The 23,023-nt window shown below is 41.4% G+C and overlaps 1 protein-coding gene across 8 annotated transcripts in view; it reads left to right on the forward strand.

The window, feature by feature from the left end:
* The window catches only part of SH3KBP1 (SH3 domain containing kinase binding protein 1), a 1,961,420-nt gene that overhangs the window by 1,696,558 nt on the left and 241,839 nt on the right, over positions 1 to 23,023 (forward strand). For all 8 annotated transcript variants that reach the window (XM_044072267.1, XM_044072266.1, XM_044072264.1 and 5 more), the window contains 2 exons: positions 7,559 to 7,610; positions 12,697 to 12,768. In XM_044072267.1, coding sequence (XP_043928202.1) covers positions 7,559 to 7,610; positions 12,697 to 12,768 — 124 coding nt within the window. The remainder of the gene's footprint in view (positions 1 to 7,558; positions 7,611 to 12,696; positions 12,769 to 23,023) is intronic.

The following is a 23,023-nucleotide window of genomic DNA, read 5'->3' on the forward strand; positions in this document are numbered from 1 at the left end:
CCTTCCCCCAGGATGAGCCAACCAGTAGTTACTTCTCACTCCTGTCTTCTCAAGCCAACTCCTACAGGTACTTGGATTGACTATGAAACAGTCATACCTTTAGCCCAGTATGACATAGAGTTGGATTTGTTTTAGATGACTTTGATACTTAAAGTTGTTGATGTTATTTAGGCAGTCCTCAAGGGAGCCGTATTGTTCTTTTGAACTTGAGAGAATGAAAAGCAGCTGAATATAATCAGAAAATATAGATGATTGAGACATCTTCTCTAAATGTCTTCTGTTTAGGGAAGTATATAAATTATAAATAGTAAAGCATCCAAGTTCCAGAGAAGTCACCACAATGCCCAGACCTCCATGGAAGTACACTTTATTAAATAAAAAAAAAAAAAAAAAACAACTTAGCGCATTCACCTATTTACATTAAAGTATCATCAGAGTCAAATTCACATTTCCATTAGTTCCCTTATATATCATTGTTTAATTGAATTACATAGTTAATTAAACAATGTGTCAATCCCCTTTTTAATGGTATAGCAACAGGCTGCATATATTAAATATGGTTAAAAATTCTTAAATAATGTAAATCCAATAAAAAAACGTGTTAAAATACATCACCTATGTAGTATATCAAACTTGCATCGACCTTGATTTCAGTAAGTTAGTAACAGAGCAACTGTCATTTATATATCCCCAGGTATATGCATCTAGAACTCTTACCCAAACTGAGATGCAGTATACTCAAACTGAGAAGGAACTTTTGGCAATTGCGTTCGCATGTTCAAGGTTCCACGATTATATCTATGGCCGAGCTATCCAAATATAAACTGATCATCTGCCTCTAGTCACTATTTTAAAGAAGCCTATGCATACCAGTCTAGTAAGACTGAAACAAATGATGCTTAGATTACAAAAGTACAATTTCAACATGGTCTATACAAAAGGCAACCTTCTTTATCTGGCTGATACCTTATCCAGATTGCCAAGAAATACCACAGAACAGCTTGATGCAGAGAGTTTTGACGTTGATGTCATGGAAGTGCATCATTTTTCTACCACAAGACTTGATGAGCTAAGAGATCATACAAAGACTGATCCAATTTTGCAAAAGCTCAACCACTTCATCAATGTTGGATGGCCATCAAAGCAATCCTGTGTACCGCCAGAAGTACAACCTTATTTTTCATACAGAGATGAGATGCTGATGGAAGATGGTATCCTTTTCAAGTGTCACATAGTTATTGTTCCTACTTCCTTACAATGTGAATACATCCAGATTTTGGATCATGGCCACCCAGGTTTCAATTCTGCCAATAGAAGAGTGAGAGGACTAGTATTTTGACATTCTCTATCAAAGGACATTGATGAAGTGCTTTCTTCTTGTTCAGTATGCAACAATACTAAACTGCATTTGCAAAAAGAGACACTTTACCTAAGCCAGATTCTCAAACTACCTTGGTCAGCAGTAGTCACTGACATATTTGAGTGGAACAATCAGCATTACTTAGTGTTGGTAGACTCTTATTTGAAGTGGTTTGAGATCGATTTGCTACCTAACCTAACATCCAGTGCTGTTATTACTAAGATGAAACATCATTTCTCAGTCCATGGTAGTCCACACAAAGTTATTTCTGACAACAGTACCCAGTATACCAGTCAATTGTTTCAGAAATTTGCAAGCGAGTAGGGCTTTATCCATGTTACTAGTAGTCCAGAAGACCCACAGTCAAACAACCTTGCTGAACATGCAGTACAGAGTGTAAAGCAATTACTAGAGAGGTCAAAGCATGACAATACCAATGTCTTCTCGAATTTGCTTAATCTCAGAAATATACCCCGTGACAACCTACTTGGCTCACCTGCTCAGAGACTTCTATCTGGGCAAACCAGGACAACATTGCCTATCAGTTCTAGTTTGTTGGTGGCTAATGCTAAAAACAACAACACAATCAAAGCCCAACTTTTTAAGAAGAGTTCCTTTCAGAAGTCCAACTATGATAAAATGAGCTGATTTCTTGATCCAATGAAAGGAGAGACAATGAGGATGCAAACAACGAAAGGCTTTGTTCGAATTGGTCAAGTGAGAAGTAGATGTGCTGATCCGAGATCCTACTTTGTGGAATCTAAGGGTATAGAATGCAAGAAAAACAACAGGTATCTTCTTCCTGTGTCAGAAATGATATCGCAGCATCATACCTGTGATACAGACTCTAGATCTCAGGGCCCAGAGCAACCCTGACAATGTTCATACCGAAAAACATGTCTCAGTATCCATTCCTGTGTCTGATGATATCCCAGATGTCCCCGAAGTTGAACATTCCTTGAAGACAGTCCCCATTGCTAGATCCAATTATTTTATGTTGCAGGATCAGGTCGTATTTCTAGACCTAGTGTAAAATACAGAGTCTATATCAGTTCACTGAAATGGCTGAAGTTCGAACACCATATGTTCGAACTTCTAACCACAAAGTGCAAAAACATTGAAGTCTTAGAACAGCGATTTTTTTTTTTCCTAGGGAAAAAAATTGCTGTTCCAAGAAACACGCACACAACACAAGCACACCAAAAAAACAGCAATCCACACACATACAATTAAAATCCTACATCTAACCCTACACTAAACTGTACATGCACTACTATCTATCCACTTACCTTAACCCAAACCCTAACCTTAAGGTCCATCACTATCGCACACTCACCTGACGCGCGCCCTAACCTTAACTCACCCATCCTGCCCTAACCCTAATGTTTGTCACTATCGCACACCCACCTCATCCGCGCCCTAACCCTAGCTCAGCTAACCCATGCCCTAACCCTAACGTCCACACAATCGCACACTTACCTTAACCCGACCTGTAACTTCCTACCACAGTCCTGATAATCGAGAAGCCACAGAAACAGCCCACTGAATTCTTTCCCTGGGAAAGAATTCAGTGTTCCGTGGCTTCACGATAATCAGTGTTTAAACTTCACAGTTCGAACATCTGGTGTTCGATCATCAGCCGTTTCGACGGACTGATATAGACCCTAAAATACACAGCAATCTGGACATGATTGTTTTATATGTGTGTTGCTTTGTATAATTGAATGTCAAAAAATCATTTCTGTATAATTGCATGTCATTAAATATTGTCATTTGATGTATGATCTATTTCTCAAAGAGAGAGGATGTAGAACAGTGCATGTGTATGTAACTTTAAGAAGCATTTCCAGATGTAAGCACTTGCGTATAAATAGTGAGCACGTGCAGGCAGCAGTGCCATTTTGAGAGAACAGCCAGAATGTTGACATGTATGAGTGTGGTAGTCAGTCTGTTTATAAGTTTATTTAAGTTTAAGTTACAAAGCATCATTCCTAATGTGTTTGTGTGCAGTAAAGCTGCTTGAACTGAACCCACAACAGTTTGTCTCTTTTATCCTGACCAGGCGAGCGGCACTGAGTATGCAACATCACACAGAGTGTCTTGCACAAAACGGCAGGGGAGTATGATTCAGAAATGATTTTCAGAAAAGACTTTTATGGGTCAAGCCACCCAACTAAGCCAATAGATAGTTCTTTGGGCATTTGTTTTTGGAGGTGGTGGTTCAGTACGCCTAGGGTTGGAATGAATCAGAGATGGCAACAACACTGTGGATTAGCTGTTGCATGTGGAAGGAAGAAACTTTTGCAGAAAAGAGGAAAATCCCAGGATGCAAAAAACTCCCTTACTAGCCTCAGTAAGAAACTGAGATGCCTCATAAAATCCTCCAAATCTAGTTATGAAAATAAAATTGCCAAAGATTCCAAAGACAACCACAAAGCATTCTATAACTATGTCAAGAATCTAAATGGCAATGCTCAGATCTGCTCTGAGCTAAAACAGAATGGCAATAAATATACTGATTCAAAGGATATTGCCAATATCCTGGCAGATCGATTCAGTGCCAACTTCACCCCCCTCTCACCCCCTAAATGGCCCATCTCAATACCGGAAGATTGCCAAATTCCAGTAATAAAGGCTAGACAGGTACAAAACGCACTCTCTAAAGCCAAGAATACAGCATCCATGGGACCAGATGACATCCCGGGCTGTGTACTACATGAACTACAATATGAACTGGCACCTCACCTAAGTGTCATGTTTAATCATAGCCTCACCTCAGGTTTCGTGCCCACTGAGTGGCGCAGAGCTACAGTTATCCCAATCCACAAGGGGGGATCCACCTTGGATCCCGGAAACTACCGTCCCATCAGTCTGACAAGCCTTATCTGCAAGGCCTTGGAGCGTATTATCATGGAACTTATAAACAAAGACATTGGCAACCTTCAAACACTGGACCCCACCCAGTTTGGGTTTGTGAAGGGCCGATCTTGTCTCCTGAACCTGATTGACTTCTTTGAATCAGTCTCCAGAGCCATGGACAAGGGTAAGGTGGTCCATACAGCCTATCTAGACCTTGCCAAGGCCTTTGACACCATCCCCCACTCTGGAATCATAGATAAACTTACTAAGTTGGGTATTAATCCCTATGTCACCCAATGGGTTGCTAAATGGCTTACTGATAGAACCCACACTGTAAAAGTAGCCGACTCCAAATCCAGCTCCAGACAAGTGACAAGTGGAGTACCTCAGGGTTCAGTCCTGGGGCGCTCTTGTTTGGCATCTACTTCTCTGAAGTACAGGTCAACACTAAGGGACTCTGGCTAACAAAGTTTGCAGATGACTGCAAACTGGGAGCCATTATTGAATCCCCAAATTATGTGGATACTCTACAACAGGGCCTTACAGAAACAGATGCTTGGTGCCAGAGCCATGGGCTCAAGCTCAATGCCAAGAAATGTATTGTTATCCCCTTTGGGAAAAAACATGTATCCATGAATTACCATATAGGTGGCAGTACACTAAACACAGAAAGTGTGATAAGAGACTTAGGGACACAGGTGGACAGTGGTCTCACCTTCGATAACCACATCGCCACAACAGTCAGGAAATCCTTCTATGTGGCACACCTCATTACGAAGGGCTTTTCATCCAGAAAAAAGGAGGTCATTGTCCCACTGTACTCATCCCTCATTAGACCCATTATAGAATACAACGCCCCATTTGGTATGTACCTCTCAAGACATCTGCAACAACTGGAAAGGCCTCAGAAATACCTCACTAAAAGAATCACAGGCCTAAAGCAGATGCCCTATGCTGACCACCTTAAAAAACTCCAGCTATACTCTGTCGCGTATCATCTATTCAGAGGCGATCTCTGCTTAACATACAAGGCCATGTCAAACCCAGAGCTGTTGGACATGCTACACTTAAAGAAATCCCAGTCCCTCAGAGCTACACGCTCCAGGGATCTAAACCTTGTCATCACAATAAACAAAACATGCTGGAGGGATAGGTTCCTGACCCAGAGACTCCCCAGACTCTGGAATAGATTGCCCATACATGTCAAGCAGAGTGCCTCTTTGGACCTCTTCAAGAGGAACCTTGACGATTGGATGGGAGAAAGGAAATTCACCCCAGGGATCACGTCAGTCGCCCTGCTAGACAGGGGTCCAGGAAAGTAAATAATGTGGGAAGAAATAGCCAGGGGATTGTTATGGCTAGGCTTGTATAGGCCCTAGGGCTGATAGCCTAGTACCAACCTATGAACCTATGAACCTATGAACCTTGCACATGTTCATTAGTAATTTTGCACATACAGTAGTTTTTTTCTGTGCATCAGATTTAATAATGTGACACAAAGATATCAGTTCAGTTTTGCTCTGCATACAGCTGCACTGATTTGAATGCTTTCTTATCCTTGTGCACTGATTTGAATGCTTTCTTATCCTTGTGCACTGATTTGAATGCTTCTTATCCTTGTGCACTGATATGAATGCTTTCTTATCCTTGTGCACTGATTTGAATGATTTCTTATCCTTGTGCACTGATTTGAATGCTTCTTATCCTTGTGCACTGATTTGAATGCTTTCTTATCCTTGTGCACTGATTTGAATGCTTTCTTATCCTTGTGCACTGATTTGAATGCTTTCTTATCCTTGTGCAAAGTCCTTATTCTGTGTTTCTGTGCGGGAAGGTCTACTTGTTATCACACTTTGAGAGATATACTACTGAATATCTCTGAAACATATCCCCAAAAACTAAAAAATAGCTATATATGGAGCAGTCTCTGAAGCCTAAGTCTGATTGTTCTTTTACTGGGAGACAACATGACCTTTTTCATGTTGAAGTTTCTTTTAGGGACAGTAGGATGACCTTTCAGATTATCCTTGATAGTACATGTTGATAATGCAAGATTTTAGAAGAGACATCGCTTACCATAAGACCTTCATATCGCAGCTGAGCTTTCAGAATGCCTTTTTTTCTATTGTTTAGTGTTCTTTTGGGTGTATAGGATCTGGATAACTTCCAGAACAGGAAAAGCAAGTGCTTTTCCATTTTGAAAACGTCACCTAACTCCCCCCTCACCTACATCACTTTTACTTCTGTTCTCATCTGCTGCTTACCTCCAATATTTACTACTAAAATTAACCCATATTTGCTTTCTCCTTAGTTAATAATATTTGCTCATTGTTTGAATTGTCAGTTGGACTTAATATTTTCTGTGATTACTCCATATGTGTGAATTAGTTCAGTTTTATTATCTTTTTCTCCTGAAGTGCGCCTGCAAATACACTATTGTGATCAGTGTACTACTCCTATAAACAGACTTAGATAAATAAATTAAATACACACACACACACACACACACATATATATATATATATATATATATATATATATATATATATATATATATATATATATATATATATATATATATATATATATATATACACATATACATATAGGAGCGCTACAGAATCCTGAAAGCCCAAAATCCTGAAATTTCAAAATCCTGAAATCTCTAATTTCATATGGTTGAGACCATATGATCGAATTTTTAGAATTTTGAAATTCTGAATGGAGATCTGCATAGAACACGGAATGGCAGATTTCACTTTTTCTCACTGTAGTGCGATCTCGGAGTAGGATTATTTAAGAAGCGGGGGTGTGGGGGGTGCAAGGGGGCTTACCCCCTGCAGAAACAGTTAACTATTTTTTTTTTGGGGGGGGGGGGTTGTTTCGGAATTTCAATATTCCAAAACATCGATCATATGGTTTCTATCATATGAGATTCGATGTTTCGGAATTTTGAGATTCTGAAGTGAATATATATATATATATATATATATATATATATATATATATATATATATATGTATATATATATATTTGCACACATCCATATACATACATATATGATTATTGCAAAGTATAAGATGCTAAGGATAGCGTATGTGATTTTTTTTTCACTTTTGGGGCTGGCCAATATTAGAAAGTTACAGGAAACTGGGTTTGTCGCTCATTGGCATTAATTACTGCGAACTTATAACACTTTCAGTAAGGCCTGGTTTGTTTTCAGGTCAGTAACAATGTTTGTGCTTATTAGTAACTCGAAGACCATTACTTTTGTTGTAAGTTGGTGATTATCCTCCCAGTAACTACTGCTTGTTAGTAATTGCTGGTTTTATTTTTCAGAGACCCAAGAAACCACCACCTCCATCAGCACCATCTGCCAAACCCATGCAAGGTAACCATCATGCTGTAAATGGAGAACATGCATTTTACTGTCAGAGGGAAATTAAATATTAATGACTACAGCATTTTAAGAAAATATTCACATTTCTGTTTGCTTTTATTGTACCTTTATGTTGTAGATTGTTGCTTTGATACTGCTTAGTAGACTTCTGGTTTCCACCTGTTTGCAGATAAAGCCATCAGGTGGACTTCTGTTGAAAAAAGTGCAAAAAGTCAGTTTAGTCAATTACTGGAACTGTAGGCATTGCCCCTACAAGCGTGCGGAGGGATTGTATATCCTCCACACCTATCCTTTATGAATTTAATTTAATTGACAGTGACTCTCCACTAAAACTTTACTTTTTAGACAGGTAAAACTTAAGTTACCTAATTTCACATCTAACTTCTCTAGTGCACACTACAGTGTTTAGGATAAACCATTTTTTTCATCTTACCTTTAAGCACCCCTGTGACTAGCACTTGCTCTAATACCTGCTGAAAAGCAGTAGGAAGCCTTAAACTGATACAAGCACTCAACTCTCCTTATTAATAAGGAGAAATTAATCCTAGGCACTAAACAGCCTATAACTGCAAAGTACCTTGCTAAGGTAAGGGAAAACAGCTCCTGTACTTAAAAAAAAAAAAGCACCAAACCAGGCTTGTCCAAGGGTCAGCTTCCATTGATTTCTCCTGTCCACCTGATGAATCTGGGCATACTGGGGCAATGCAGCAATTGCCTCATGTACACAGACAACCCTGTCCTCCTACCATCCAACACTACAACTTGTGAGAGATGCACTTACATAGCCAAACTGGAAGCAATGTTCTCTCCACCCAAGATTGTGGTAGACAGTGAAGAGGAGAGGGTTAACACCCACACTACACCTCAAGCAACACATAGCCCTTCTAAACTCACACCACCAACACCCACACATAGCAACACTAAATCCACATATGCATAGGCCCTTAACTGTAACCTGCCCAAGCAACAAGGACCTCTGAAGCTGAAACGCAAACAAACACCAATCACAACCAAAGTGTCACATAGCTCACAACACCAGTGTGCCACCCAGCAACAGCCCCTAAGGCAAGACAACGTACCTAACACTTTAGTCATAGACAACTCTATAGTCAGGCACACTGATGTCCCACTCACCAGGCTGAACAAGGAGAAAATTACAGTGAGCTGCCTGTTGGGTGCTAGGAAACTCCATATAACTCATGCACTCAAGTCGCTCCACAACAAGTACAAATATGACTTTGTCATTGTCCATGTTGGAGTGAATGACTTGAGACATACCTCCCTGGACTACATGAAAAGAGACATGGAAGAGCTCTTGGATCATGTGGCCCAGGCAGGTATGACCCTAGCCCTGAGAAGCATCTTGCCTTCACCCAGAATGATACCACAATATAAGGACAAAATGATTGACTTCAACAATTAAGCTTCTGGTGTCATTCAAAGGGGATCCAGTATCTGATCGACAGACCACGATGCTTTGCCAGGGATGGTCTGCACCTGTCGCCCCTGGGATTCAGGCTACTGGCTAAGGCTCTTGCCACCCCTATAGTGCCTTTTTTAGGCAAAGTTCAAAGGACAAAACCACCACTGTAACAGGTACAGGCATGCAAAATCTGAAGGTAATGCTACTCAGTGCTAGAAGTCTAAACCTCAAAATGCACTCTGTCAAGACACTCCTAAAAATGGAGAACATCGATATCTGTACAGTAACTGAGACCTGGTTCAAGGCTGCAGAGAGCACCCCTGCAATACCAGGCTACAACTCTTACCACACTTTTCGGCTACCAAACCAGGATCAAAACACTAAAGGTGGAGGAGTGTCCATATTCACCAAGGATATTCACACCACCAGGTTAGTTGCCCAACGCAACGCATCTGAAATTGTCCAGGAGTGACTAACTCTAGGTAAGACTGCAATCCAAATTGTAGCTTGCTACAGATCCCCCACCATGCCCCAAGATTCTCACTACACCTTTCCAAACATACTGGAAAATACTAATATGCAACCACACACTAATACTGGGTCATTTCAACTACCCTGCCATTAACTGGGAAAACTACTCATGCACCAACACCTTTGCCCAACGGTTCTTGGAATTCCAATGCCCTGGATCAACTAAGCCGTAGTCCTACCAGGGGCTCGAATATCCTAGACCTGGTCATTACCAGCATGGGAAATCGATGCTCCACACTGATGGTCACCCCCTCGTTGGTCAGGTCAGACCATAAGCTAATCACCCTTAACATTCACATCCCACCCCCCAGTAAGGAAACCTCCATAAAAAGCTTCTCCAAGGCCAACTTCATGCTACTGAATCAGAAGTTACAAACTTCATGACACCCATGCAGACGGGAACTGAAAGTTCGACTACTGAGTCCTACACTAAGGCACTGTATGAGCACATACACTCATGCATAAATCGTACCTTCCCAAATAGAAACAAGATGCTCTCCTCCAAAAAAAGGAAGCCAATCTGGTGGTCCTCTGCAATAAACAAACTTTACAACAAAAGGAAAAAAACTGTTACAGAAAAGAGGAAAATCTCAGGATGCAAAAAACTCCCTTACCAGCCTCAGTAAGAAGCTGAGATCCCTCATAAAGTCCTCCAAAGCTAGTTACAAAAATAAAATTGCCAAAGATTCCAAAGACAACCACAAGGCATTCTATAACTATGTCAAGAATCTAAATGGCAATGCTCAGATCTGCTCTGAGCTACAACAGAATGGCATTAAATATACTGATCCCAAGGATATTGCCAGTATCCTGGCAGATCGATTCAGTGCCAGCTTCACCCCCTCTCACCCCCTAAATGGCCCATCTCAATACTGGAAGATTGCCAAATTCTGGCAATAACTGCCACACAGGTAAAAAACGCACTCTCCAAAGTTAAGAATACAGCATCCATGGGACTAAATGACATCCCGGGCTGTGTACTACATGAACTACAAAATAAACTGGCATCTCACCTAAGTGTCATGTTTAATCATACCCTCACCTCAGGCTTCGTGCCCACTGAGTGGGGCACAGCTACAGTTATCCCACTCCACAAGGGGGGATCCACCTTGGATCCCGGGAACTACCGCCCCATCAGTCTGACGAGCCTGATCTGCAAGGCCATGGAACGTATTATCATGGACCTTATAAACAAAGACATTGGCAACCTTAAAACACTGTACCCCACCCAGTTTGGGTTCATTAAGGGCCGATCTTGTCTCCTGAACCTTATTAACTTCTTTGAATCAGTCTCCAGAGCCGTGGACGAGGGTAAGGCAGTCCACACAGCCTATCTGGACCTCACCAAGGCCTTTGACACCATCCCCCACTCTGGAATCATAGATAAACTTACTAAGCTGGGCATTAATCCCTACATCACTCGATGGGTTGCCAACTGGCTTACTGACACAACCCACACTGTAAAGGTAGCTGACTCCAAATCCAGCTCCAGACAAGTGACAAGTGGAGTACCTCAGGGTTCAGTCCTGGGACCTCTCTTGTTTGGCATCTACTTCTCTGAAGTACAGGCCAACACTAAGGGACTGTGGCTAACAAAGTTCGCAGATGACTGCAAACTGGGAGCCATTATTGAATCCCCAGATGATGTGGATACTCTACAAAAGGGCCTTACAGAAACAGATGTTTGGTGCCAGAGCCATGGGCTCAAGCTCAATGCCAAGAAATGTATAGTTATCCCCTTTGGGAAAAAACATGTACCCGTGAATTATCACATAGGTGGCAGTACACTAAACACAGAAAGTGTGATAATAGACTTAGGGACACAGGTGGACAGTGGTCTCACCTTCAATAACCACATTGCCACAACAGTCAGGAAATCCTTGTATGTAGCACACCTCATCACCAAGGGCTTTTCATCCAGAAAAAAGGAGGTCATTGTCCCACTGTACTCATCCCTCATTAGACCCATTATAGAATACAACGCCCCATTTGGTATGTACCTCTCAAGACATCTGCATCAACTTGAAAGGCCGCAGAAATACCTCACTAAAGTAATCACAGGCCTAAAGCAGATGCCCTATGCTGAGTGCCCTAAAAAACTCCAGCTATACTCAAGTCACATATCGTCTACTCCGAGGCAGTCACTGCTTAACATACAAGGCCATGTCAAACGCAGAGCTGTTGGACATGCTACACTTAAAGAAATCCAAATCCCTCAGAGCCACACGCTCCAGGGATCTAAATCTTGTCATCACAATAAACAAAACATGCTGTAGGGATAGGTTCCTGACCCAGAGACTCCCCAGACTCTGGAATAGACTGCCCATACATGTCAAGCAGAGTGCCTCTTTGGCCCTCTTCAAAAGGAACCTTGATGACTGAATGGGAGGAAGGAAATTCACCCCGGGGATCACATCAGTCGCCCTGCTAGACAGGCGTCCAGGGAAGTAAATTGTGTGGGAAGAAATAGCCAGGGAATTGTTATGGCTAGGCTTGTATAGGCCCTAGGGCCGAAAGCCTAGTACCAACCTATGAACCTATGAACCTATATGGAGTAATTCTCTTTTACAATAACTCCATTTCAAGAATCAGATCTTTGGCAAATTAACTGTAAACTTGATTCGCACATGGAGTATTCAGTCAGCTTGGCTATTCCTTTAGTCTTTCAACAAACACAGTTATTGTTTTGCTCATATTTTTCACAGCTTCTAGTTATGGCTAAAATAGCTGACAATATTTTGTCACCTGACTGAAAAATGGAAAAACTTAATACTGCACGAGTCTTCCATTACAGAAGTCACCTTACTTCATTTAATGATCTGATTACTGTATAAGTGAACTGATCCAGGCTGTCTAATTTTCAGCCATGGCACTAGTGGAGGTACAACTAAACATTAAAAATGTCATTGTAATGCGCTAGTAAGAAGGCTGCTATTTAGGCAATAACTGAAGTGAACATTTTGTAGAAGTTTTTCATTGTATCACTTGGTTAACTTTAAATTGTAAATTGCAGCTCGGTTGTGTTAATTCACAGCTGCTAATGCTTCATAATATTGTCACTCAGGCAAATCAGTAATGTTTTCTTTATTTAGTGGAAAATATTTTCCTTTTAATCTTAAACAGATAAAAAAACAGATGTTAGAAAAATACCTCCAGAAAGACCAGACACTCTTCCAAATAGGACAGAAGACAAAGGTATGACACTAAACATTGTATTTTCTGTTGGTGTGCATTTATTACCACTATAATACTCAAATTTTTCAAAATGTTTTACAGTTCCAGCTCAAGCACATTGAAAGTCTACCCTTCAGAATGTGACTTACTGACCATCTTACTGCTTCCTTTGAATGTTGGCTGTATCCAGTACACAACAAATTGTTTTTTGCATGCATAAAATATTAATTTGTGATGTGTAGTAGCAGTAAGAGTTGCAAAATGGTTGCCATTTAAGAAATGACTGTAATAATGCTGTCACATTGGCTTTGAGACACTTTGTTCAACAAAGGAAATGGCACTGCCCATTATTTGTAGGTCCCCTGCCTGTTTATGTTTGTTTTTGTGAGATGAGAATTGGAATTCTGAAATGCCTTAAACTGTGGCCAAGCATTTCTTATTTATCCACATTACTGTACATTAATGAAACCTTAGCTAATGATATGAGGCATAAAAAGCAGATACAATTGTGCAGACTTGCAAGACGTAGTTCTTTATGTAAAGGGGATGCTTCTACGTGTCCTTGCCTGTCCGCAATGTATTCCAATTGACTAGAGATTTGAAAAATGTAGAACACAGAGCAGGCACGGTAATCAAGATGCTAAAGGTCGGTTATAATTTGTATATGGCCCAACTGCTTTAAAAGCAGAGATTATATCATTTATTCATTTATTCCTCCTTGTGAGATTCATGGCGGTGGGGGGGGGGGGGGGTGATAGTTAAAAGTTTGTGTAACAGAGACTTCAGCAAAACTAGCCTTTTTATGTGACTGCCAGCCACCCTGACTTCCTTTGGGTGAGACAAGTGCTGTTCATACCTCCCTACGAGCAAACTGTCCCTATATATTCTGTTTTCAGATACATGCATATTGTATGCGTATATCCCTGACAAAAAATGATCAATGAAAGAATATACTCTGGCTTGAGCAGTCACATACTTTTACCTATAATATTCTTAGCTTCTGTACTAAGCAGTGTAGTGGGATTGTAGAACATTTGAGTCAATTCATTACCATACGTATATCCATATCCATATCTGTATGGTAAGTAAAGTTAAAGGATGGGTCATGGCAGACTCCACAGTATTTAGACCACTGCACATGGGCAAGTTTTCCCTATAGCTCACAAACCTTGAGTGGTCACATTTGCAGGTTCCCCAAAAAGCACTATGTGTATTTTGCCAGTGGTGGTGGTGTGTGTATGTAAAAAAAAAAAAAAACAGTTTCATATGTTCACAGAGTGTTGTTATAGCAGTACTATATGTTTACAGAGTGTTACTGTAACATACTGGATAACTGAGGGAAGTGATTTGATACATGAAGTTCCCAAGTCACAGCTACATAGAAAGTAATACCCTGAAAGGTATTACTACCACATATATACTTTTGATAACAAACTAAAAGTGTTTAAAGGAAGGGTACATTAACTTGCATATCCCTGCCTTCTTTGTACATTGTTTTGTATTGAATACTTTTTTCCATAAACCTAGTTCTACTGTTATGTATTTCACTATCTCATGACCTTCTGCAATTTTCAACACCCATATATAACTACTCTAGTTTGTGATGTACTGCAGTTTTAAAGACTTTCCACTGTTTTCCTTCCTTACTTGAAGTTACCCCACTATATGCTAATTCTGAAAACTGAATGAGTACATTTAGAAATTTACCTTTACCAGGGTACGTTTAGAAATTTCTTTATGACAAACTACCCACTCTTAAGTGATACATTGTAAGCTTTAAATCCCCAACAAACCTAGTTAATTCCACTGAATATACAGAAATGTACACCACCACTCTTTACCAGCATATAAGCAGCTGTGTAGATGCAGCTAAACTCAGTACGGACAAATGAAGGTGAAACACACAATCAAACTGACATGGTAGCTCCATAATGTCAACAAGCTTTATAGTGAAAGGAAAACCAAAAGTAAAAAGAGTAATTGCCAGAATGTTAGAGCTCAGGAGCTTAAAGGAAAACTCCACCCTAGAACTAAAAAAAAAATCATTTTTTTCACCCTGTCTTTGTTTCCTGACCTATTTTAACACTTCAAGCCCACTCTAAGTGCTTTATTTGTAAGTTTAGCTTGTTTTCCACAACATGGCTACCAATGAGGCTTGATGTATCAATGTGATCTTGTTCTCCCTCAACCCTTTCTCTTTCCCATAATGCTTTGTATGACTCATGCCAGACATAAGGAAGTAGTTTTGAATTCCCTTGCCATTTGCATATAATGGTTTTTGTCTGAGTCGCTGTTATTTTCTTTACCTTCTGTATAAGGACTTCTTCTTTTCTGTCTCTAATCACCCTCATTTATGTTTGGTTCAGACCTTGTTTTACACTATACTTAGAAGTTATCCAGCTACACCCAGAAAAGTAAATAAATTGCAGGCCTTTGTTCAGGGTTTTCTTTTGCAGTCTAAGAGGAGTTTATTCTGCAAGGGTCTCTCAGTGCAGTGACAGTTTTAACACCTCTGCAGTAGTGTGGGGAGAGGGGACTCTCAATTCCTCTTGAACTACAAAAGAAAACACTGAGCAAAGGCCTGCAATTTAATTACTTTTCTGGCTGTAGCTGGATAACTTCTAAGTAAAGCAGACTAAAATTACAAATAAAGCACTCAGAGTGATTCTGATGTGTTTAAATTGGTCAGGAAACAAAGACAGAGTGAAAAAACACAGAATTTTTTAGTTCTAGGGTGGAGCTTTCCTTTAATAAAATCCACAAAAGTGAAGTTTGACTCTAAAACAGCTACCCAAGCCAAAGACTCACAAGGCATTTTTCAGTTATGTTTGTAATCTCAAAAGCACAATGTAACAATGTGCTGAGCTGATTGTGACTGATGTTGCATACTCTATGAAGTTATAGTGAACCTACTGGCCAATAAATTTAGCTCTAACTTTACCCCAGTCTCCCGTCTGTTTGTCCCTCAAGATATACCTGAAACTGGCTCACCTCCAGCCATCACACAAGACCAAGTCCTAAAACTGATATCAAAAGCTAAAAACACTGCATTGACGTGTCCTGACAATATCCTTAGATGCGTCTCAAATAGCATCAAGCATGATTTAACCACACCCGTAACAACTTTATTCAGTCTCTACCTCCACACAGGTTTTGTATCAAGTGAATGGAGAACAGCTGCAGTCATTCCCTGCAGAAAGGAGGACCTTCCACAGGCCCGGGCAATTATAGACCAATAAGTTTGACCAGCCTAATATGCAAAGCCATGGAAAGATGTACCATGACATTAATCAATCAAGACATAGGGAACCTCCAAACACTGGACCTATCTTTGTTTGGATTTATCAAGGGAAGGTCATGCTTACTCAACCTGGTGGATTTTTTTGAAGAGGTCACCAAAGTGATGTATGAAGACAAAATGGTAAACACTGTATACCATGACCTGACCAAAGCTTTTGACATAATCCCCCACTCAGGCACAGTAGAAAAGATAAATAAACTGGGAATAAATCCTTATATCATCTACTGGATTTCCAACTGGCTCACAGATGGGATGCAGGAAATCAAAATAGGGGATGTTACCTTCACAAAGAGACCAGTCACTAGTGGTGTGCTCCAGGGTTCTGTACTGGGACTTCTCATGTTTGGCATCTATTTTTCTGAAGTAAAAGCCAATACAAAAGGGCTCTGGCTGAAGATTGCAGATGACTACAAGATAGGAACAATGATTAACTCTCCATATAACTTAGCCATCCTGCAAGATGATTTGTCTCGAATAAGTAACTGGTGCCAAAATCATGGACTGAAACTAAATGCCAAAAATGCATTATTGTATCATTTGAGAATTTATCTACCCCACATTGACAGTACACCACTATGAGCTGCCCAAGTTGTTTGTGATTTGGGGAACTTATGTAGTCAGTGACCTAACTTTTGATCAACATGTGTCCATTGTTGTAAGAAAATCTTTCTATATGACACAACTTATAAACAAAAGGATTGTGGTTAGATTTAGGGATGTCATTGTCCCCTGTACTCAGTCGTCATTAGGCCAGTCATTTAGAATGCTTCCTTTGGCACGTATCTGTTCAGACACATACAGCAACTGGAATATCCACAACGATACCTTACTAACAGGATACAAGGCCTAAACAACATATCCTACATGGACCAACTCAAAGTCTACAGAGTGCTAAGAGGTGAGTTGTGTCTGGTGTACAAGGCATCCATTGACCTAATACTGATGGATTTACTGCGCATCAACAAGTCAGATGTCATCTGGGTATCTAAACCTCTTCTGTAACATCAACAGAATGGTTTGCAGGGAGAGGTATATTACACAGAGGATACTATACCTCTGGAACAGATTCCCCATCCACATAAAACAAAGTTCATCCCTGTCCATATTCAAGTACAACTTGGATCTATGGATAGGAAACAGAAAATTCACCACAGGTTGAACCCTGATCTACTAGTGGAGAGAGTCAGCTCCTAAATGGTTTATCCCATGAATGGGTCCCCTCAAATTATCTATGATATGATCCCAGATATTCTGTTTAGGGGTAATACATAATTATCAACCATGGGATGGGTAAGGTCACCCTCTAGTCAAATGGTTTAGGTTAATTTGAGCCTAAAAATGGAAACTGGCTAGGCTTAAAATGTCCCACAAGGGCAGCTGACCTAGTACTTACCCTTGATCTTATGAGTGTTATGAATTGTTATACACGCAGTGCTTTTTTTACTAGATGATATTCTGTCATGGTGACTACACTGTCATTTTTCTAATGTGAACTATATACTTTGCTAGTTGCACAACAGCCCCTTGTAATCCTACTATCAAAGATCAAGAGTTTAGTAGCCTTCATATTTTATAACTGTCGAAACATTAGCCCCTTTGAGAAGAGGGGTGGAATATGGATTTACCTGGGCATAGGTCATGTAGGAGTAACAGATGAGAGATAACTGGAAGTGGAATAGCAATTTGTTTAATGGTGGGCATCAATTGTGAGGCTTAGGAAGGATGGGGAATATCAGCCCTTGAAAAGGGCAAATTAGGAAGTGAGGTCAGAACAGAGGTTAAGTACCCTGTGGAAAGGGAGAGTGCTAATGGATCAATACAATGTATTATCCTCAGGACACACCATCGGAGGAGGATGAGTAACCAGTGGGGTAGGAAGAAGAGCTATTTCAAGGAGAAGACTGGGAGGTTTTGAGCTCTAGCCTAGAGACAGAGGCTCAGCTGATTGATGTCTTAGACCATGATTTGCTCAGCCAACTGGTGACTGACTGAATGAGAAAGGCTAATATTCTAGATGTGTTCATAACCTAGGCAGGAAGTTCTGGTTGTCCGGGTGAGGCTGCTGTTAGCCAGCAGTGACCATTTCAGTCTGTGGTGTAGAGTGAGACAGAAAGGACCTAATACAAAGCCAAAGATGATTGCGTGTGGTTTTTAGAACAGAGGGTTATGCTTAGCTGGGAGAGAAGATCAAACATGATTTAGGAGACCAGAAACAAACTAAAGATTAAATAAACCACAGCAAATGGGTACAATATACAGAATACTAAGGGCTATTGATAACGGACTGAAGAGGAGTAAACAAAGCAAAAAGAAGTGGTAACTGGCATTCCAGTACTGGAATGTGAGAGAGGATACATAAGAGGTGGAAAAGAGGGGTGGTGTGGGGTGAGGAGGTCATCAAATGTGTAGATTGAAATGGATTTAGCAGAATGGATCATGAAGAGGAGTAGTGACCATTTATGTACACAGCTGAAAGAAGGAATGGATGGACAAACTTTGCCAGGATAGGAAAAGATGGGAGAGAAATTTTAGATGGTGGCAAAAGTGGAATTACTGATCAAATACATTTATTCAGTCTTCATAAACAAAGTAAGGAGAGAGTACAAAGAGGTAGGACAGAGAGGGGAGAACAACAGAATGATGCCAGGCTACAGCATTAGGAAGTGGTAATGGAACTGCTACCCTTATGGAAGATAAAGCCGAAAGAACCAATGGGATGCTTCTGGACCCCTAAAGAATATGGCCAGTGTGCTGGCAGATCCCATGATGGATCCTTTAACAGTTAATAGACAGTGTTGAGGTCCCTGAATACTGAGAGACAGAAGGTGTGGTATCCTTTTACAAGGATAGAGAGCCTAACAGCAGTCAAGAGGAAAGCCATGGAGAGAATCTGGAATTCTGATGTGAGGAACACTGCTTGCTTTCCTATAAAATGAAACTCGCAACTCGCAGATATGCTCTGAGATAGTGCAAAATAGCACAAAATGTACTGAACCTACTGATATTGCCAACATACTGGCAGATAGATTCAGTGCAAACTTCACCTCCCTCTCACTTTCAAAAGGGCCCACAGCAATACCAGAAAAGTGTAGTGTCCCGGAAATCACAGAGGCACAGGTGAAAACAGCCCTTTCAAAAGCCAGAAACACACCATCAATGGGGCCAGATGGTGTCCCAGGCTGCGTCTTGCATGAACTACAGAACAAACTAACCCTCCACCTAAACACGCTGTTCAACCTCAGCCTCTCCACAGGCTATGTGCTCATAGAATGGCGCACAGCAATGGTTATTCTGCTCCACAAAGGAAGGGCCACAACTGACCCTGGTAACTATTGCCGCATAAACCTGACTAGCCTGGTCTGCAAGGCTATGGAGCGCATCATCATGGAACTCATTAACAAAGACATTGGGGACCTCTAAACACTTGACCCAACCCAGTTCAGCTTTGTTAAGGGCAGATCATGCCTACTAAACCTGGTTGACATCTTCGAGACAGTTACCAAGGCCATAGATGAGGGAAAGGTGGTTCACACAGCCTACCTTGATCTCGCCAAGGCGTTCGACACCATTCCTCACTCGGGTATTATAGAAAAACTCACCAGCCTGAACATAAACCCCTACGTCACAAGAGGGGTTGCCAACTGGCTTACAGACAGAACTCACACGGTAAGAATAGCGGGCTCCAGGTCTGACTCTAAACCAGTCACAAGTGGTGTCCCGCAAGGCTCAGTTCTGGGACCCCTACTGTTCGGCATATATTTCTCAGAAGTACAGGCAAATACAGGAGGACTATGCCTAACCAAGTTCGCCGATGACTACAAACTGGGAGCCATAATTGACTCTCCGGCTGACACGGACATCCTCCAAAAAGGCCTTACTGAGACAGACTCCTGGTGTCAAAGTCATGGCCTCAAGCTAAATGCCAAAAAATGCATAGTTATCCCGGTTGGGAAAAACAAAATACCCACAAATTACCACATAGGCGGCAGCCCCCTTAATACAGAAGAGGTAATAAGAGATCTGGGGACCCAGGTAGATAGCAATCTCTCCTTTGATAATCATATTGCCAAAGTAGTTAGGAAATCCTTCTATGTGGCCCATCTAATTACTAAGGGGTTCGCATCTAGAAATAAAGAGGCTATAGTGCCCCTCTACTCGTCACTCATCAGACCCATCAAAGAGTACAATGCCCCATTTGGGATGTACCTCACAAGACACTTCCAACAGCTTGAAAGACTACAAAAGCACCTCACCAAGAGGATTACTGGCCTCAAACATATGTCCTATGCAGCCCGACTGAAAAAACTCGGGCTGTACTCAGTGGCATATCGCTTACTCAGAGTTGATCTCTGCCTGACTTACAAAGCCATGTCCAATTCAGAATTGATGGACATGCTCCACCTAAAGAAGTCCAAGTCACTGCGAGCCACACATTCTAGTGAGCTAAACCTCACCACAACAATAAATAGAACATGCTGGAGGTATAGATTCCTGTCACAGAGACTCCCCATGCTTTGGAGCAAAATTCCTAACTACATTAGACAGAGCCCCTCACTAACACTCTTCAAGAGAAGCCCTGACGAGTGGATGGGTAACAGAAAATACATCCCTGGGATCACTTCATTGGCTCTGCTTGACAGAGGCTCAGTTAATTAATCAATGGGGCGGCGAAAGCCGACACACTCTGGCTAGGCTTATAAAGGCTTATAAGGCTTATAAGGCTTATATAGGCTGCCCTCGGGCCAATAGCCTAGTACCTACCTATGAACCTATGAACTTAAAATCTCCCAGACAGCAACCAACATACATTAATGGCCAGAAATAGCTATCGATGAAATTTGATAGTTTTTTGACTGACTTGCAAGTGAAGTAGTTAGCGGAGTACCTGTAGATGTGGTCTGCCTTTACTTTCCCAATGATGTTGACTTGATCCAACACAATAAACTGACAGGAAAACTGGAGAAGCTAGGATAGGACCAAGATTGAGGTATTAGGTAGTTGCATGGTTGAAGAGTGGAACACAGAGGGATTTTATGAGTATGGCAATGCTAGGAATAAGTAAAGTGACTCAACAAGTGTTACAGAGGTCCATCCTGAGTCAGAATACTTCAGTGTGTTATTTCAGACATATCTGATGGAAAAGAGAACTGGAGCAGCATCTTTCTTGATGACATAGTGATAGGCGTAGCAGTGGAGGGTGGGGAAAGAGTCTAATGAAGGATTTGGAAAGGTTGTCCCACTGGAAAAAAGATGGCAGTTGAGGTTCAGTGCAGCAAAATGTAAAATACTGCACCTGGGTCAGTGCAGCTGATGGCAACAGACTAAGTAAAGGACATGAGGTGTTAATCCTTGGTTGGAAAACCAGGAGCAGAATTTCATTAAATATTTGTTTGCAAGGGGGCAAGTCCCCCAGCAACTCCCACACCTCTGCTAATTATATATACCAACTCCAAGATTGCACTTCGGTGGGGAAAAATCAAATTTCCTAATCCCCGCTGTACTTCAAGCTTGCACAGAGAAATGACAGCATGTGTAATCAGCTGAGTTTCTTTCAGCTTACCAGTTGGCATAATGGTTAAGGTCTTCACCTCCCATGCACAAGGTACAAGGTTCGATCCACCTCTGACCAATGCCTGTTTGGAGTTTGCATGTTCTCCCTGTGTCTCTGTGGGGTACCTCTCACCTCCAAAAAACACCCTGAGTGTTTCCATCTCAAACTCACCAATGAGTGGAGTTGTGGGCAGCAGCACACAGATTCTCTATGGTGCCATATATGGTGCCCTATAGGGGGAAGAGTTGTACAGACCAACCGCTTAGGGCATCTACTGTGGTGCGCAGTATCCTCAAGATAGGAGAACACAGATCACAGACTGCGTGCAATGGCAGGGCTAGCCACTCGAGGATGTAAAATATGGCTCTATGTGATTCAGTCATGTTGACTAATGTTGCCAGAATGGGCATATGTAGTTACCGGTGATAAGTGAGTTGAGAACCCGACCTACACCAGGGACCCATGCTAATGGTGGGAGGGGTATATGTGCCCCTATTGGCCAGTGTGTTCCTGCCATAAAGCCCAGCAGCCCTGGGTCAATAAGCTATTGGCCGGCCAGTGTCTAGTTGCCCAGCCTGGGTTATCTGGGATAGCTCTGTTGAGCAAAAGGTGGACGTAAAACCAACCAACCTGCCAAACATGAACTGAGAATTGCTACACTAAATGTAGGTTCACTGACAGGATGCAGCTTGGAAGTGGATGACATGATGATACGTTGGAGACTGGACATCCTATGTACCCAAGAGACAAGATGGAAGGGCAGTGCAGCAAAGCCACTTGGCTTGGGGTCCAGACTCTACTACTCACGAGGGGGACAGGATAAAAATGATGTAGGAATGTGATGAGACAGAGGCTTCAGAAGGCAGTGAGGGATATCATCAGAATTAATGACAGACTCATGGCAATCATACTCCAATGTAATGATAAGGCAGTATTCATAATCTCAGCCTATGCCCCACAGCAGGGTTGTGACAGTAAGGAAAAGTGCATTCAGATAGCAGTTGCAGGACCTACTGGATAAAGCAGGACAACATGAATTGGTGTTGATAATGGGTGACTTGAATGCACATATCGGGACAGACAGAACAGGATATGAGGACTTCCTGGGTCTACATGGATGGGGCAACAGGAATAAAGAAGGAAATGCCATTCTAGACTTCTGTGTGACAAATGGCGTGATAGTAGCCAACACCATCTCTCTCAACTTTCTGATTTGAAGGCCTGCATTTGCACTTGTTTCTGTCCTGTAACTCCTGGGCCCATCTCATTTGCTCACTCAAAAAAAAAAAAAAATTTATCTGCTTTTATTGTATTTGTGTTTCTTCCTACTCTATTTTGCTTTTGCGTCATCTTAAAAGTACTCAATTGTATTTATTACTGCTTGGTGTAACTCATTCTAAGCCTTTTAGTTTAAGCATTTGGGC

The sequence above is a fragment of the Protopterus annectens genome, chromosome 5.part0 (assembly GCF_019279795.1).
Source record: "Protopterus annectens isolate FY-2018-M chromosome 5.part0, PAN1.0, whole genome shotgun sequence".
Taxonomy (NCBI): domain Eukaryota; kingdom Metazoa; phylum Chordata; order Ceratodontiformes; family Protopteridae; genus Protopterus; species Protopterus annectens.